At 38.2% G+C, this 16,152-nt stretch overlaps 1 protein-coding gene across 1 annotated transcript in view; it reads right to left on the bottom strand.

The window, feature by feature from the left end:
* Positions 1–16,152, bottom strand: part of iqsec3a (IQ motif and Sec7 domain ArfGEF 3a) — a 112,631-nt gene that overhangs the window by 51,054 nt on the left and 45,425 nt on the right. The window contains exon 5 of the mRNA XM_036577325.1: positions 6,329–6,495. Coding sequence (XP_036433218.1) covers positions 6,329–6,495 — 167 coding nt within the window. The remainder of the gene's footprint in view (positions 1–6,328; positions 6,496–16,152) is intronic.

Here is a 16,152-nt window from a genome sequence, read left to right as displayed (position 1 = left end):
ACTTAGATGATGCTAATTTTCCCTAGCACTTCTGTGGGAATTTCAATGTTTTGTTAGATATCTACACTGCACAAATAGCCTGAGTACCACCAGTTAAATTGTTCTAACTTTCATGAGTGGGAGTTGTTAGCATCAAGCCGGGGTGGTGTTCAGGTCCTACACAGGGTTTAATATTACTTTAGCCAGCACTCATTAAACACAGATATTTTAAGCATTTCAAGCTTGCAACAGAAATTCATGTGGCATATTTTTTAATTTGTATATTGTATATAAGTTTCACTGTAGGTCTTAAAAAAAAATGAATATTTTTGGAGTGGCCTGTTTGATTGTGAGCTGTCTGTTAAGCTGTTCAGCCTAGATGTAATTAAACAAAACCTTTTACGTCATGTACATGCAATTTGTAATATTAAACATTTTATTTTACTTTATATAGATTCAAACAAAATCCTGCTAGTGTGGGTTTTCTCTCTTTCAGTGATGCTCTCAAAAGTGACGTATGTGATAATAGCTCCTCCTTGTGGAGAGTCTTCAGCCTGCCAAGCCTGCTACTGTTTTATAATGATCTGTGGATACCTGTTTATCATTTAAATTGCAAACTAATTACTAAGCTGATTCATCAAGAATATAAATTTGAATTTTGTAATCAATTAGAATCGAGCAATCATAACAGCTCTAAGCCACATATTCATTTTCAAGCATATTCATTCTCTGCTGTGCTAAAAGTGCTCCAGTAGAAAGTGTTCAGAATGCACTCTCACTCTGCATTTCTCTCTCAGTCTCACAGCAAGAGACGAGAAATGAAAAAGGCCTAGCATCATCTGGAGCACACTGTGTGCATGTGTGTGCGTGTGTTTCCAGGCAACCATGTGTGGGTCCCTTCAGGCATCCGCCCACACACACCTAAGGTACACACACTGGAATGTGCTAGCAGGCAGATGCTGCAGCGACCTGAGGAAATCCCAAGATTAATGAATGTTTGGAGATGGCAGGTTAGCAGCCGTCTGCAATCTAATCCAATCTAATATAGAGGTTAGGAATGAGCGAGGTGAAATAAGTTGGGGCAAAACGGGAGCATTAAGTTTAGTCATTATGTTCTAAAATGTCTCTTATGGTGCAAAAGCACCCACACAAACAAAACTTTAAATTTATTTCACTCTACTTTTGTTAGACAGGAGAAAATAACGATCTACACTTTTGAGAACTGATTCATTATGATTAACTCAGTTATAAATATTAATACAGTATTTACAATGGGTCTAATGGGGGCTACACATAAGAATTACATTTACATTTGCTATAATGATGAAGGCAAGCAGTTCATAAATCATACATAAGTTCCATTAACAAATGTTTGGCACAATGAATCATTTCATAGCTGCTTAACCTGTCAAAATGTAATCAAAATGTAAAGAATGTAGAGCAAGAAATAATAGCTTTTAAGGGCCTGACAAACACCCAGGGGCATTTAATACACAAGCGTGGCCAATTTGGGGAATATTCTAAATAATATTTTCAGATTTTTATGGGGAATCCCACCAGTTTTTCAACTATAATTAAATAATTAAGCTGTACAGAAAGTAATTCAGAGCGGTTGATGTGAAATGCTATGTTCTAAAGAAACTTCCTGAGTCAGAATTCTTCACATTGGTGGTGCTAGAAACCAGACGTCTGAAGAGTTTAATGCCTCTAAATGCCACCTCACAGCAAGTTATTACGTAAAATTGTTAGGAATATGCTGCTTGATGCCTGAGACATTGTTTACGATAGTTTTGAGGTCAGGTTTTGGCAAAAAACATTTTCTTAATGCATTCATGGTTGAGGGGTACATGCAGGCCGTTGTAAGGCAATATAGTCCCCAGTGAAAACCTATTTTTTTCTATGATGTTCAACATCACATATAAAACTTTAAAGACGTGTAGGTTCACTGGTCATTTTGGATAGTAAATAAAATGCCTATATTTGTGTTGTAGACATCGCTACCCCTGGTTCTTATCACCACCACTGTAAAGAAATCCAAGTTGCTAATCCAAATACTACTCTTGAACCGCAGAAACTCTACTAATTAAACAGTAAAGTTGAAAAAAGTCACCTTAATACCAAAAAAGTTGGGACAAATAAAAACAAAAGCAGTGATTTATAAACCTGCTTTGACCTGCATTTGAGTGAAACAGTGCTGAGAAAAGCTTCACTGATTTTTATAAATACATATTCATTCTGAAGTTGATGCCTGCAACACGTTCCAGGAAAGGCCTAGTCCTTTATGAGGATTAGTCGAGGCTCACCACCTTGCAAAAAAATGCATCATCAAATAATCCAACAGTTTTATAAAAAAGTTCCTCAACGAGCAATTGCAAGGGTTTTAGTTATTTCCTCCTCTATGGTACATAATATCATCAAAAGATTCAGGGAATCCAGAGAAATCTCTGTGCTTAAAGGTCAAGGCCAAAAGCTACAACTGAATGCCTGTGACCTTTAATCCCTCAGACAGCACTGCATTAAAAACCAGCATTCGTTTATGATGGATATCACCACATGGGCTCAGGAAAACTTTGACAAGCTGTTGTCAATAAATGTTGTTTATCAGAGCATCTTCATATGCATCCATATGTCAACAACGTCCAGTAACGCTGCTCACTTGTCTGAGCTCATACTCATCTGAAATGGACTGATGCACGATGGAAAAGTAATTTGGTCTGACGAGTTAACCTTTCAGATTGTTTATGTAAATAACAGACGTCAGCCAGTGAAGAAAATGACCATCTCAAATGTTACCAGTGTAAAGTTCAAATGCCAGGCTCTGTCATGGTATGGCCGTTTGTCAGTTCCTACGGTGTGGGTGACTGGCACATCTGTGAAGGCACCATTAACGCTGACAACATGACATTCCACATAAGCTACAACAACAAGTCAGAGTGTGGGTGCAAGACTGGAGGAGAAAAATAGCGCAAAAATACAACAATGAAAAAGAAGACTTGTATAATGGAAGAATAGTAAAAAAAAAGGTGCCGCCTTTCCAACTCTGAGTGTATACTCACAAAAAAATAAAATAAACATCAAATATCACACTTTTATACTATTTTCAATGTAATGCAGGTCAAATAAAAATCACTGCTTTCTGTTTTATTGGCATTACACACACTGTCCCAACTTTTTTGGAACTGAGGTTCCCAGAATTGATGGACATTCATTTTCATTGATTTACCACATTAACAAGCTTGTTCATTTTTATTCATTATATTTAGTGGACGTTATTTTGGAGGCATATACTTGTGTTTTAAGTGGCAAAAATATTTCTGACAATGAAAGAATATTATATAACATTTTGGCGAACATGCCAAGAACATAAACAAAACAAACGAGTGTGATCATGTAGCCTCAAACATTTGCCCCTTAGCTCCTACATCATCATGAACAACAGCCAGCTCTGAGGGCAAATAGCCCATGACTTATTTAATCTTACATTCAGCTCCTTTTAATGAGCACTAAGCCTACACTGACCCAATGAAGTAGAGGTCATCCATGCGCAATCACCTATTATTATAAGTGTGTGAATAAGCATTCTGCTGAAATATGGCTGTAGGGAAGTGCCTGAAACAGCCATTACTGGAGGTAAGTGACATTGGCAGGCCAATGAAGCTCAGTGTGTTTGGGAGAAATGATGGCAGTGATAACTGCAGCAAAGCACAGCAGGGGACATCACTCACAGCCAGCATTACATACAGGTACAGACAGAGGAGTCACGAAGAAGGAGAGAGAGAGAGAGAGAGAGAGAGAGATAGAGAGAGAGAGAGAGAGAGAGAGAGAGAGCACTGAGGATAAAGCAATACTAAGACCTGTCTTTCATTCATTTTCTTTCATTGCATGATGCTTTTCTTCAGTTGTCGTGTCCTGTGTGTGAACACTCACTGTCACACACTCGCTCAATATTTCTGTCATTTCAAAAATGGCATCAGTTTTTGATCTGCCACTTCTTTTAACTCATCTCTTCATTTACATGCACTCTGAAATGGCGGGACTTCAGAAAGAAATAATCGAGAAAAATAACGGTGCGAATTAGAGAAAGAGACACAATACAAAGAGAAAGAGAGTTAAAGAGACTAACCGGCCATTTCATTACATACACCTCCTTGTACTTACACTGTCCATTTTATTGGCTCCATTTACTATATAAGAGCACTTTGTAGTTCTACAATTACAGACTGTAGTCCATCTGTTTCCCTGCATACTTTGTTAGCCCCCTTTTTCCCTGTTCTTCAATAGCCAGAGCCCCCACAGGACCACCACAGAGTGGGCATTATTTGATTGGTGGATCATTTTTAGCAATGCAGTGACTCTGGTGTGGTAGTGGCATGTAAGTGTGTATTGTACTGGTATGTGAGTGGATCGGACACAGCAGTGCAGCTGTATTCAGGGGTTTTGACCATTGAGGAATGGGTAAAGGAGAAACAGATGGACAGTCTGTAATTGTAGAACTACAAAGTGCACCGACAAGGTAAATGGATCTAATAAAATTGACAATGAGTGTAGATACAATGAGGTGTACTTAATGAAGTGGCCAGCCGGTGTACACGTAATATGGAAGTTTTACTGTTTCTTTTTCATATTTTTTTCTCTCTTTGCTTTCTTCTTTTACAATATTATTGCCACTATTGATATTAATCACATTACAATTCATGCAAGTAAAGCTATTTGAATTTAGATATGAATCTGAGGAGAGAGGGAGAGAGAGAGAGAGAGAGAGGGTGAGAGTACTACAGTATGACATCAGGAGCCTCTTCACACAGATGGTTTGGACGTCTCGGCTCTGCTCTCATTAAGTTAGCGAGCTTTGGAAGGCCGTTCATTAACGTCCTTTTTTGATTCTTAATTGCATTTCGTCCACTCAATTAGTCAAGTGAATGATGATGCCTTCAGCTCCAGAGAAAGGGAGAGAGAGGGAGAACAGACAGGGAGAGAGAGAGAGAAAACATGGGGGAAAAAAAGGCTAAAGAAAGTTGAAGTCAGACTGAAGGAGTAGAAAGAGAAAATGGAGTGAAAGTCCAATCATGCAGCATATTCTAATCAGTTTTGGGTGCCAGCATCGATTTTCCAGTTTAATCTAATTGTTAGCAGCAGTTCGGCTGAATCCATTAAAGACACTCACGATTGATTCAGGCTTTTCATTGATTCTTTCAAAGGCAAATTGAGACTGTGACGCTTTGGAATTTCCAATGACAAACTAAGCATGATATCATCTAGCGGCAGTGTTCCAGTGAGTCAGACATTAGCTCCTCCCACCTCATACGTAGCCACACCCACTTGTGGAGCCCCTACCTTAATAGCTCACCTATCTATCATTTGCAGCAACTCCTCAACCATAGGTCTGGCATGAAAGTGCTGTTTTTATGTACAGCTACTGGTTACTTTATTAGAAGCCCCTATGTTTATATCCACCATGCTGGGACTGTGCCCTGTATGTTGATGCCCAGCTTGTGTCAGGCCAGAAACATAGTTCGTGCAGTGTCAATGCTTCGTGCATTGTTGCGTTCCAACATGTGTCACAACGCAATTCATAATGCAACGCAAGTGCGAGCTGCTGAGTGTGACAAAGGTTTTGGCATTACACAGTGCTGTGTTATCATATGTTCATTATTATACAGCAAAAAGTTTAAAAGTTCATTAAATGACCGCAATATATAGTAATGGGCAACAAAACGCTCTTTTCTGCATTCAGCAGTCCATGTTTGACAGTGACACTATACTCTGATGGAGCTACATCTTTTTGGCAGAATACTTGTTTATATGGATTATTACTAACAGTAACATTATTTTCTAAATGAATGTGTTTTATCATATTTTTATGTTGGCTGCAATTTAAAAATTTTAGGATGCTTCACGTCGTGCCTAAGAACACCCTTCCCTGTGGTAAAATCGCAGTAACACACGGCTTATTGTTTTATTCCAAACTTTTAAACAGTAGTGAATTAATTCATGACATATTTTGTTGCGTTATAGTGCAAAATAAAGCAATTCCTTCACAGTAGTTTTATAACTTTAGTTACCTGAGCAGTTCCAAATGTCACTGCTGTCATATCAAAACCTCATAACTTTTTTTTTTTGCCATTTGAAAATGTCAGTGGAGACGCGATGGAGTGCATGACAAATGGAGCAGTCGGAATGGCTGAAAATTGCATGGAAAAAAGTCACATTAAAGTTACATTAACATACATTAATATAAAAAACATATTTCCCCCTCTGCTATAAAGCTATCATATTAGAAATATGAGGTTTTGTTACAACAGTGACAATATGTAAATCAGAACTGACCCCACATCTCTCCCTCTCTCACCCCTCAGATTGCGAATAAAGTCCTCCAGCATCATCTTGCGGTCAGGTTTGATGTTGGGGCTGTACATGTCCGTGTTGAGGAGGATGATGGCGAAGGCCAGGATGAAAATGGTGTCTGGGTTGTGAAACTGCTGCACCACGTCCGGGTTGCACATACAGTAGCGCTGACTGTTAATGGAAAAAATAGGAAAGTGAGCACACAGAGACAACATATACAGCACCAGTCAAATGTTTGGACATGACTGAATGTATGTTTTCATAAATCTGCATTATGTAAGAAAAGATATGGTGGTGCGTCACGTGACTTCACAGTCATAATGTCCCACTTTATACAGTACCATTTAAAAGTTTGGACCCCACTGATTGAACTGGTTTTCACATGCATTAAAACTGTACTATGTAAGATTTTTTTGGTTAAACCAGGATGTCAGGATGAAAAAACATGCTATATGCTCTGCGTGCGCTGCTGTAAGTCACCCTGTAAAGCCTGAAATAATCATTTAAAGGTCAGAGGTGTCGGGTCGGATTTTGTGGGTGTTTTTCTGACCACGTCACACGTCTTTATGCATTAACGTCACATCCTCAGAAGATACCAAGTTTTAACTGAGCTCTTATTGAATAGTCTTTCAACGTGTTCACAATCATCAGTTGATCTGCTCAGGGAAGAGATCTGAAGCACAACCCACACTACAAAATATTCTTCCACATATTGTGTCAAATTACATATTCCCAGCAGAGAGGTCTCCAAATTCCCCAATCCTACATAGTGCAGATTTAAGATGTTTCGATTTACAGGATCATTCATAATGCTTGCATTTTGTTTCTGTGACAAATATCAAAGTGAAATAATTTATTTTCAAAACAAATTTTTTTATTTAATAAATATTTTATTGAAATGGCCCCAATAAGTAGTTTTGAGCAGCCAACAAAATATCTGTGTAACTTCTTCAAGTCTGTAGGAAAAGAATCCCAGGTGGCTGCTGAAGCTGCTTGAGAAAGTGATCAAGAGTGTAAAGCTGCTTCAAGGCAACAGAGGTCCTTTTATGAAGAGTCTAAATAGCAAGATATCAGAGGGACTCTCGGGTGGCGCAACCGTGAAAGCATTGGTCCTATTGTTTGATCCTCTGTGATGCCACCGCCATCCGTAGATGGGAGTCCAAAAAACATAATTGGCCTCACTCTCTGAGTGGGTAGTATCGTCTTCCCTTTCCTGCATCACTCAGCATGAGGCTAGCCAATGTGGCTGCCTGTTAGCTGATGTAACAGAGTTGTTAGTTAGCATTCTTCTCCAAGTGTGTTGAGCTGTCTAATGACATCATTAGCAGCAGTTTAAAAAAACGTGGTGATGCTTCATATGACTTCAAAGCATCAGGAGGTAATCAGTGGAGCAATGCTCGACCAAACAATCATAATGCTCTACTTAAGGTACTATTTTGTGCATGCTTCTATGATGTAAGACAGTTTTTTTTGTCACTGCATAATTCTATATGCCTTAAATTCAGTTTTGATGTCTTCACTATTGTTCTAAAATTGTGAAAACAGTAAAAATATGGAATTTTTTTTAAATAACCTTATTTTTAAAATCATTATCCAGTGTGTTGTTAATGATAGTTAATAAATATATAATTATTACTTGTGCACTAATAACCGACTACATTTCAATTCTTAACAATTTAATTTGTGACATGCAAATAATTAAAGCACTGTAATTGCTTTTCATAAGTGTAATAAGAAATACAATATATCTTTATAAATAAATGATAAAGATGCAACTTTATACAGGGTTCCTGTTAAAAAAAAGTATATTGTCACCTCAAAACAAAACCTTAGATTTTCAAAAAGGTAACTTTTCAGGAAAAGTAAAAAATATACATCATCAACTTTGAATGTATCTTAACAAAGAAAGAAAAAAAGAAAAAAAAACTATAAAAATGCAGAGACAAGGTTTTGTTCAATATGTAACAATTACATACTTATAAACAGTCATTAACAGAATTTTAGATAACTATTAGGTGTTCCCAAACCTTTTCTATAACTAGGTGAGTACTAGAACAAAAACACAGCCACTTGCGTCTACAAAACTGACACAAATTGCTGGAAGCCCAGTGATCGGAGTGGTGAGCTATCAATTGGAAGGTTGTGGGTTCAAATCCTAAGACTGACTAGGTATACCTGGTTGTGCCCTTGGGCATAGCACCTAACCCCCCATTGTCCCAGGTGTTGCTGCTCTGCTGGCAACGCTGTGCTGCTCCCAGATTGGGCATAGTTAGGTGGCAAAATGACAAATTTCCCTTGTAGAACCAATAAAGTACTTAACAAACATAATGTTAACCCCAAATTTTCAATTGGTTTATTTTTTCCAGAAAATTGTCTCCAAATTGTGTAAAACAAATTCAAGTAAATAAAATAAAAAATGGAACTACGAGGGTTTATTTTTATGACAGCGTCTATGTCAAGTCTACATTACAGGCTTTTAAAGGCTGGGGCTCCATTGCCCTGGCAAACGGCCGCCCTCTAATAGCTGCAGGTGGAATAAGTCCCGGAGGTGGACAGTAGACCTTAAACATCCCCAGCAGGGTAGCAGAAGGATTTACAAGTCTGGACGTGAAGCAGAAATTCGAAAGCCCTTAGCTCCGCACTTCCCTGGTGAAGAAAAGCCGTACATCGATGTCTGTCGCTCGCCTCCTCTTTCAATCTGATCTCAGAGGGGAAATACTGCTGGTCTGGCAGGCAGCACTGAGCGTGTCTAATCTAATGTCTTTAGACACCTGAAACACTGTGTGCTGGCCTGGGATGGGTCATTACAGGCTAAAGCCAACCTCGACAAGAGGCCAGGCTGAGTGTTTCTAGCGCAGGGGTTGCTGAGTCAGAGAAGAAAATGGACAAATAGAGGTTTCAGCTTGTTATTAGGACTGGAGACATCCCAATTTCAGTCCAGACCTGCTCTCATCACTGGCCACCTTTCTGACTTCTTCTGCCTTTCTCTTCCTCATGATCAGATTTTATTGTGCTGCTAACAATAAAGGGTACAGCCACATTCAATCAAAGCAGCAGACTTCAGTAAAGGAATGAAAAAAGAAGAGAAACACAGACAAACTCTCAAATCAAATCTTAAATCAAATCATAATAAAAGAGCTCTTCTATATCAATCATCAATAATGATATATCAATAATTTGTATCTCTCCTACTTATAGACACACACATGGGGTGGATTCTGCGCTTTCAACAGAATTTCTGTGCTTGTTTTAATGAGTTATGAGTGAAAAATAATTCACATAAAATTAAAATATACTTTTGTTATCACAGATGGTTGCCGCAACTTGAAAATGTTAACATAGCATTGGAATCTCTATCTTTATCCCCTTTAACTCATTAAACATCTACCCCAGAGATGTTTACCTGCCCTGAGAGTGCAGATGAAAATGAGCTTATTAGCTAAGTCTGGTGCAAAGCATCTCTTCTCTTTTGAGATTAATGTATTTTGTGCATGGTCCCTGACAAAATAAACACAATAAGCTAAACTAAACCAAACAGAGTAGTTAATAAGTTTGCATGTCCACACTGGTGACAGTAAAATAGATGTGAAATTGGAGCTTTCTGTGTGCTTCTGTGTTTCTTATCACTGTATAAAAGAAGCTCCATGCTGCCTGTATTGTTGGATGCACTGTGGTAACTTCTGAGAGAGCGTGAGCATGCATTCAGAACACAATCTACATCGCTATGGAAACACTTATCATTGATTTATTTAATCATAGTAACAATAAAAAGCCAGTGAAGTGTGAAGTATGTTCCTACTCAAAGACCTGAGTATTCACACATTTTACATAGAGAAAACAGTGGCGTCCATAAATCTGATATTACTTTGAAAATATGTTTTCTCATTTAAGCCTGAAACTAATCAACAGAATGTTTTAGAATTGTCAAACTTTTAAAACAAAGAAAAGTTACACGTAAAATAAAGAAGAAATACTGAAGATTTTGCACTATTTAAACTAATTGTTTTGGGAAATTTGGGACATTGACCATGTTAAGGCCTTGGTACTACAAGGTGAGATTTGTTTTTTCTCGTGGAGTCCATAGAGGATTCCATGCCAACTTAAGAGCACGCTGTCATTAAAGCAAAAGGGGAGATACCAAATGCTAAGAAGTTCTGAATTTCAAGTAAACAGTCAAAAATTCTACTTTTCACTCAGATTGTTATGCTAATAAAATAATATGCAATAGCAAATTTTGTGTTCGATTAGAAAAGAATGCAAAATAGATGCATTTTCACTAGTGGTATCAGACTTTTTCACCCCACTGTATGTATATAACAAGGTTACATACAGGAAATAAAAAAGATAACTGTAGTTTATTAAAGTTACAGAAAAAAGTATGAAGCAAAAGGGCATTAATTGAGTTACAGATACATCACTTGTATAAGGATTTTACCTGGACTGCATTTAAACCACAACATTAAAATGTCGAAAATGCAACAACATTTTGTTCACCGCCTGTTTGACCTTTCACAGGCAATATGAACTCACTCCACCCGTTTCTGTTGCGCTGTTTGTGGGTAGCACAGCGACAGTCAAGCTGACCAGACAGTTATGTCTCAGACATTTGCAACAAACCTCAAAAAGTCTGTCCTCTGCTTTGTCATGTATGGAGCATACTGGGCTTTAGCATCCAAGCTATATGTGAAAACTCTCAAAGCTTCAACTCCTGAATGATGGGGTGAAACTCTAAGTGCTGCTTTCACTTTTTCAAAATGGAAAATAACCCACCTGATGAACTTGCCTTTTTTAAGGAGCAAAGGATATCTTTAGCTCATGAAAATCTTCTTCTATTTCTTGTTTCATGACATGAACAACAGAGCGGAATCAAAAAATAATAATAAATAAATAAATATCTCCTAGCTTCCAGGGTGCATCATTTTAGCAGAAAATTACATGTGTTCTAATGCAGTCTTGGGAAACCTCTATCATCATTATTTTTAGAATTATTTAATTTGTTAAACTGTCCGTTACTGACCGTATTGAAAAGTACATCATTTCAGCTATACTATGACTTATCAATCAGTTCTGTGGGTCCAACTGCACAACAGCAAACTTAAAAAAAAACTTTCAATTAAACCACAATTTTACATCAAAATTAATGCAGGGATACTAATCTCACTGCACATGTGGAAACAAGTGATGTCTAAATGCTGCTTCTGGAAAGCCACCATCTAACATACCTGACTCTCTGAATCTCATTAACATTCTCAAAAATACTGCTTCAGAAAACTTTGACTTGAATATCAGAACATGTCAAGAATACAGTCTCTTGATAAAATATTTGTGGGAAAGATTGCAGGTACATAATAAAATAAAAAATGCACTGAAGTCATGGAAAGAAACAGAATGTTTTCAACACTCTGACCATCCAAATGAAAACATCCAACAAGCCTGGCTGAGCATTAGTTGTACAAACTTATGCACTTCACACCTAGAAGGCTTTAATCTGTCTGACTATCCTAGGAGTCAGCAACCCAAATGTTAAAAAGTGCCATTTTGTCAAGTTTCACCAAAAATCAAACCACCTTGGGAGCCACAACATTTTATGTCCAAGTAACGTTTTACCATCTTGGCTGTAAAGATGTCTCAGTATGTGCTAATGTGTTAGTATAGGCCAAAAATATAATATAAACGAAAACGCAGCGCTGGCAAGAAATACTGACCTAAAAATAAAACTTAAAACATAAGGTAAAGAAACACTAATGTTTGTGCCACTAATGTTTGAACTCTTTTATTTCCTTAGTTAAATTTTCAGTTAATTACTGGGATCAATTTGAGTTTCTGTAAGTAAATCTGGCTGTTTTAGCTGGTTGTTGTAACTTTTCTCATGTACAAAACAATAAATGATAATGTTAGCCTGGAAAGCAGTAAATAAACAAGACATATATTGTATTGTATTGTGTATATGGTGCTTCAGAAAACAGTGTAATCCTCTTTGTCTTGTTTAAAGACATATTATTAAAAATTAGTTTTAACTCGTCTTTATTAAGTTGTAAGGCAGGTCATCCAAATGTAACGGAAAGTAATTATCTTATGTTAATATCATAATCCTTTGGATCAGGTGACAGATTCGATTTTTTAACAGGCAATTGGAAATCTGCACCCGAATACATTTCCAAAATAACCCTCCCTACCCAGCCTATTCTTCTGTTTATGAAATAACATCACTGAGAAATCACATCATTAATAGAGAAGTGTAAAATAAACAGCAGAAATAGTCTTTATTTGCATTGACCTGAACAGGTTAAAGGTAATAGCCTTTAATGTGTAAATCTAGACCAGCGATGCATGTGTCCACACATGCTTGTAGAGTTTTAGGATGTGATTTATTTAGTCTAGCATTTGTTACATTACAGCACTACAAGCTGTCAGTGAGGGTGTAAAAAGACACCTGTACTGTAACAGAGTTGCAGAATTGTCTTTTTAGTGCCCATAAAACCACCAACTGAGCATAAATGTTATGACTGAAAACACAGGCACGAGCTGAGCTCATATTCTACCTCAGTCAAATCTGTTTTATTAAAAAAATTCCCCAAATTTTCAGGTAAGAGCTTCTGCCCTTCTCTCCTCAGATATGTCTACTGCAGATTTCTTCACAGTGAACAACACAGTGTTATGCAGTAGCTGACAGGCAAACTATACTGGTGCCTTATTTCTCTTCATGCACAAGCCTGAGATTTCGGCAATCTTCAAAAGCGAGTTTGGATGTGCATACGCAGATGGACAAATGCTTTTGTCAATCTAACAAAGATTTTTAGCTGTATTTTGCCTATATTTTGTACATTATTCTTCTGCTACTTTGGCTAATACTGAAAATGGGGCTTTAGTATTACTAAATTAACAGCAAACCGTGCTGACTAAAAACTTTCAATTACAAAGCACACAGCTTGGAGAAGCCCTGAAATTTAACAAAACTATTTTGCTGCTGTGTTATTTTTGCACCGCAGAGTTGCTGAGGGGCGTGTGCTCAAGTGAAAACTCTAATTTCATACTAATAACTCAGCGTTTCCAGGTATGGGTTCACCCCAAGGCCTGTGTCCACTGAGCTAGATGATTGGAACTTACATTACCAAGAGCCAGAACCACAGACACGCACACACACACGCACACACGCACACACACACACACACACAATTATTTTATACTTCATCAGGATTTTATATATATATATGTGTGTGTTAACAGTGGGCTGGCACAAGGAGATGTTTGGAATTGGCAACACGAACACAGCGACATGTATAAAATCAATACTACTGTGTTAATCTTACTTACATTTACTGTAGTACTACTCAGTACTGCAGTGACACTGACGTGGTGGTGGTGTGTTAGTGTGTGTTGCACTGGTACAAGTGGATCGGTCACAGCAGTGCAGCAAGAGTTTTTAAACACTGTGTCCACTCACTGCCCACTCTATTAGATACTCTTATCTTGATGATACACCTTGTAGATGTAAAGTCAGCTGCACAGTTTGTGTTGGTCATTCTCTAGTCCTTCATCAGTGGACACAGGGTGCTGCCCACAGGACGCTGTTGGCTGGATCCAGCTGTACCAGTGTCACTGCAGTGCTGAGAGGGATGCACCACTCAAATAATACCTGCTCTGTGGTCGTCCTGCAGGGGTCCTGACTATTGATTGGTAAAAGGGGGCTAACAAAGTATGCAGAAAAACAGATGGACTACAGTCTGTAATTGTAGAAATACACACACACACACACACACACACACATATATATATATATATATATATACTCCCAAAATATATGTATGTAGCCCGAATAAGTTATGACACATTTTATATTTTATTTTTTCCAGTATTGAAAACAAATAAACAGAAATTTTATACTAAAACATGCAGAGAAATGCCACATTTCACTGGGAGTGTTTAAACTTTTGCATATATATGTGTGTTTGTGTGTGTGAATACAAGATATCAGTATCAGCTGCAGAGTCACTTTGTTTTATTCTGTTATTATGACGATATCGATCCAGCCTGATCTGCTGTATAGTTCATTCAAAAAGAGAACAATAGCAGTGCCAGAGTGATATCAGCATGAAGCAGTTCATCTACCAAGCACCTACAAAGTCCACACCGCTCAGCACTGCTCTTTACGTCCATTGTAATGGGGAATATAAAGAGCTGGCAGTCACTGAGACTCATTTATTTTCTCATTCATTAAGAGAAGAGCTTTGGGTGCCATTGTTTTTCTCCTCATATCCATTAATTCGTCTCTCTATATTTCCCTCTCCATCCCCCTCGGTTTTTTTTTTTTTGTGAAATATCAAAGGTAGCAGTAGGGGGAGGCAGGCAGAGACAGACTGGGTTCTGTTATGCAATCACAGTTATTTATAAACCAGCAGCACACACACATATGCAAGCATGCATGAAGCACTAAAGACTCACAAACATCTCTGTGGTTTCCTGCATTACAAAACAAATGTGTACTTTTCCTAACTGTGGAAATGATGAGAGAAATAAATGGTACATTTTTCACAACTGCACCCAAATGAGAGTGAAATGACTTATCCAACCTTCTTAGGATTATTGCTGCAAAGCTCTTTTCATAACAATTTAGCCAGTGGACTGAATAGTGACAATGCCGGTGACACACTCTACCCTGAGGCATTCACTCAAACATGTAAACACATCATTTCAGCCAGAAAGTTTTCTCTACAGGTCATCATTCTCCAACAAATAATAGTCTAGATATCCTTGCCTAAAATGCAGTAATAAAAATATGATTTTCAAATCAGAGCATCTTTCAGCAACATGCATGTTTTCAATCTCTTTCTAGCATATACAGCTCGTACTGTCTCTAAATACGTCTAAATGAGAGCTAAAAAGGTCACCTTCATCAATGCAGAGGTTAAAGCCCTATTTGAGCTGGATTAGTTTTACCAGAGGAGGTCCGGTAATGTAATGTGTGTTTGATTTGACTGTCCAATTCGTAACTACCCCCAAATTACCCCAATTAGCCTGGATTGAAATGTCATCACACAGACGTTCACGTCACCATTATGCGACAGGTGACATACTTCTGAACAATAACCACACAATGTGTGGCAACTGGCAAATAGACTAGCATTAAGCTAGTACAGTGGGTTCATTCAACCTACAAAATGCCACCCAACAAGACAGAAAACACACTGCCTTGCAAGAGATGCTTCTGAGTTAATTTTCCTTCTTCTTGTGATTCAATTATCATCAAAAGTGTTGTGGATTTCAGGAGTCTTGTCATGAACCTCAGGATTAGCCCCTTAAAATCCCAGGCTTATTACATAGTAAGGCTAATTATTCAGGAACTACAGGGACTTCAATGCAAACTGGTTGAGCTATTTTTAGGTCATAGAAGTGTGTAATAAAACTTTGGTCAAATCAAAAAAAAAGAAAAATATGTTATATGTTGTTAACATTACTGTGATGTTGGGGCTCCCGAGTGGTACAACCGTCTAAGCGTTGGCCCTGTCATCAGGAGATCGCGAGTTCGATCCCTGGTGATGCTACAGCCGTCCGTAGCCGGGAGTCCGAGAGAGCACAATTGGCCTCGCTCTCTCTGGGTGGGTAGGATGGCTCCTCCTTCTCCCCCCATCACTCAGCGCGATGCTAGTCAGCGCAGGCATCTGTTAGCTGACGTAACAGATCTGGCGGTTGGCGCTTTCCTCCAAGCGCGTTCGGCTGTCCAGTGACGTTGCGTGAGCGGCAGCTCGAAAAGAAGTGGTGGCTGGTTTCACAGGTCTCGGAGGAAGCCTGTGTTAGCCTTCACCCTCCTAGCGTTGATAGCATTGTGAT

Source organism: Colossoma macropomum, unplaced genomic scaffold, assembly GCF_904425465.1.
Source record: "Colossoma macropomum unplaced genomic scaffold, Colossoma_macropomum, whole genome shotgun sequence".
Taxonomy (NCBI): domain Eukaryota; kingdom Metazoa; phylum Chordata; class Actinopteri; order Characiformes; family Serrasalmidae; genus Colossoma; species Colossoma macropomum.
This window is presented reverse-complemented; position numbering and strand designations above follow the sequence as displayed.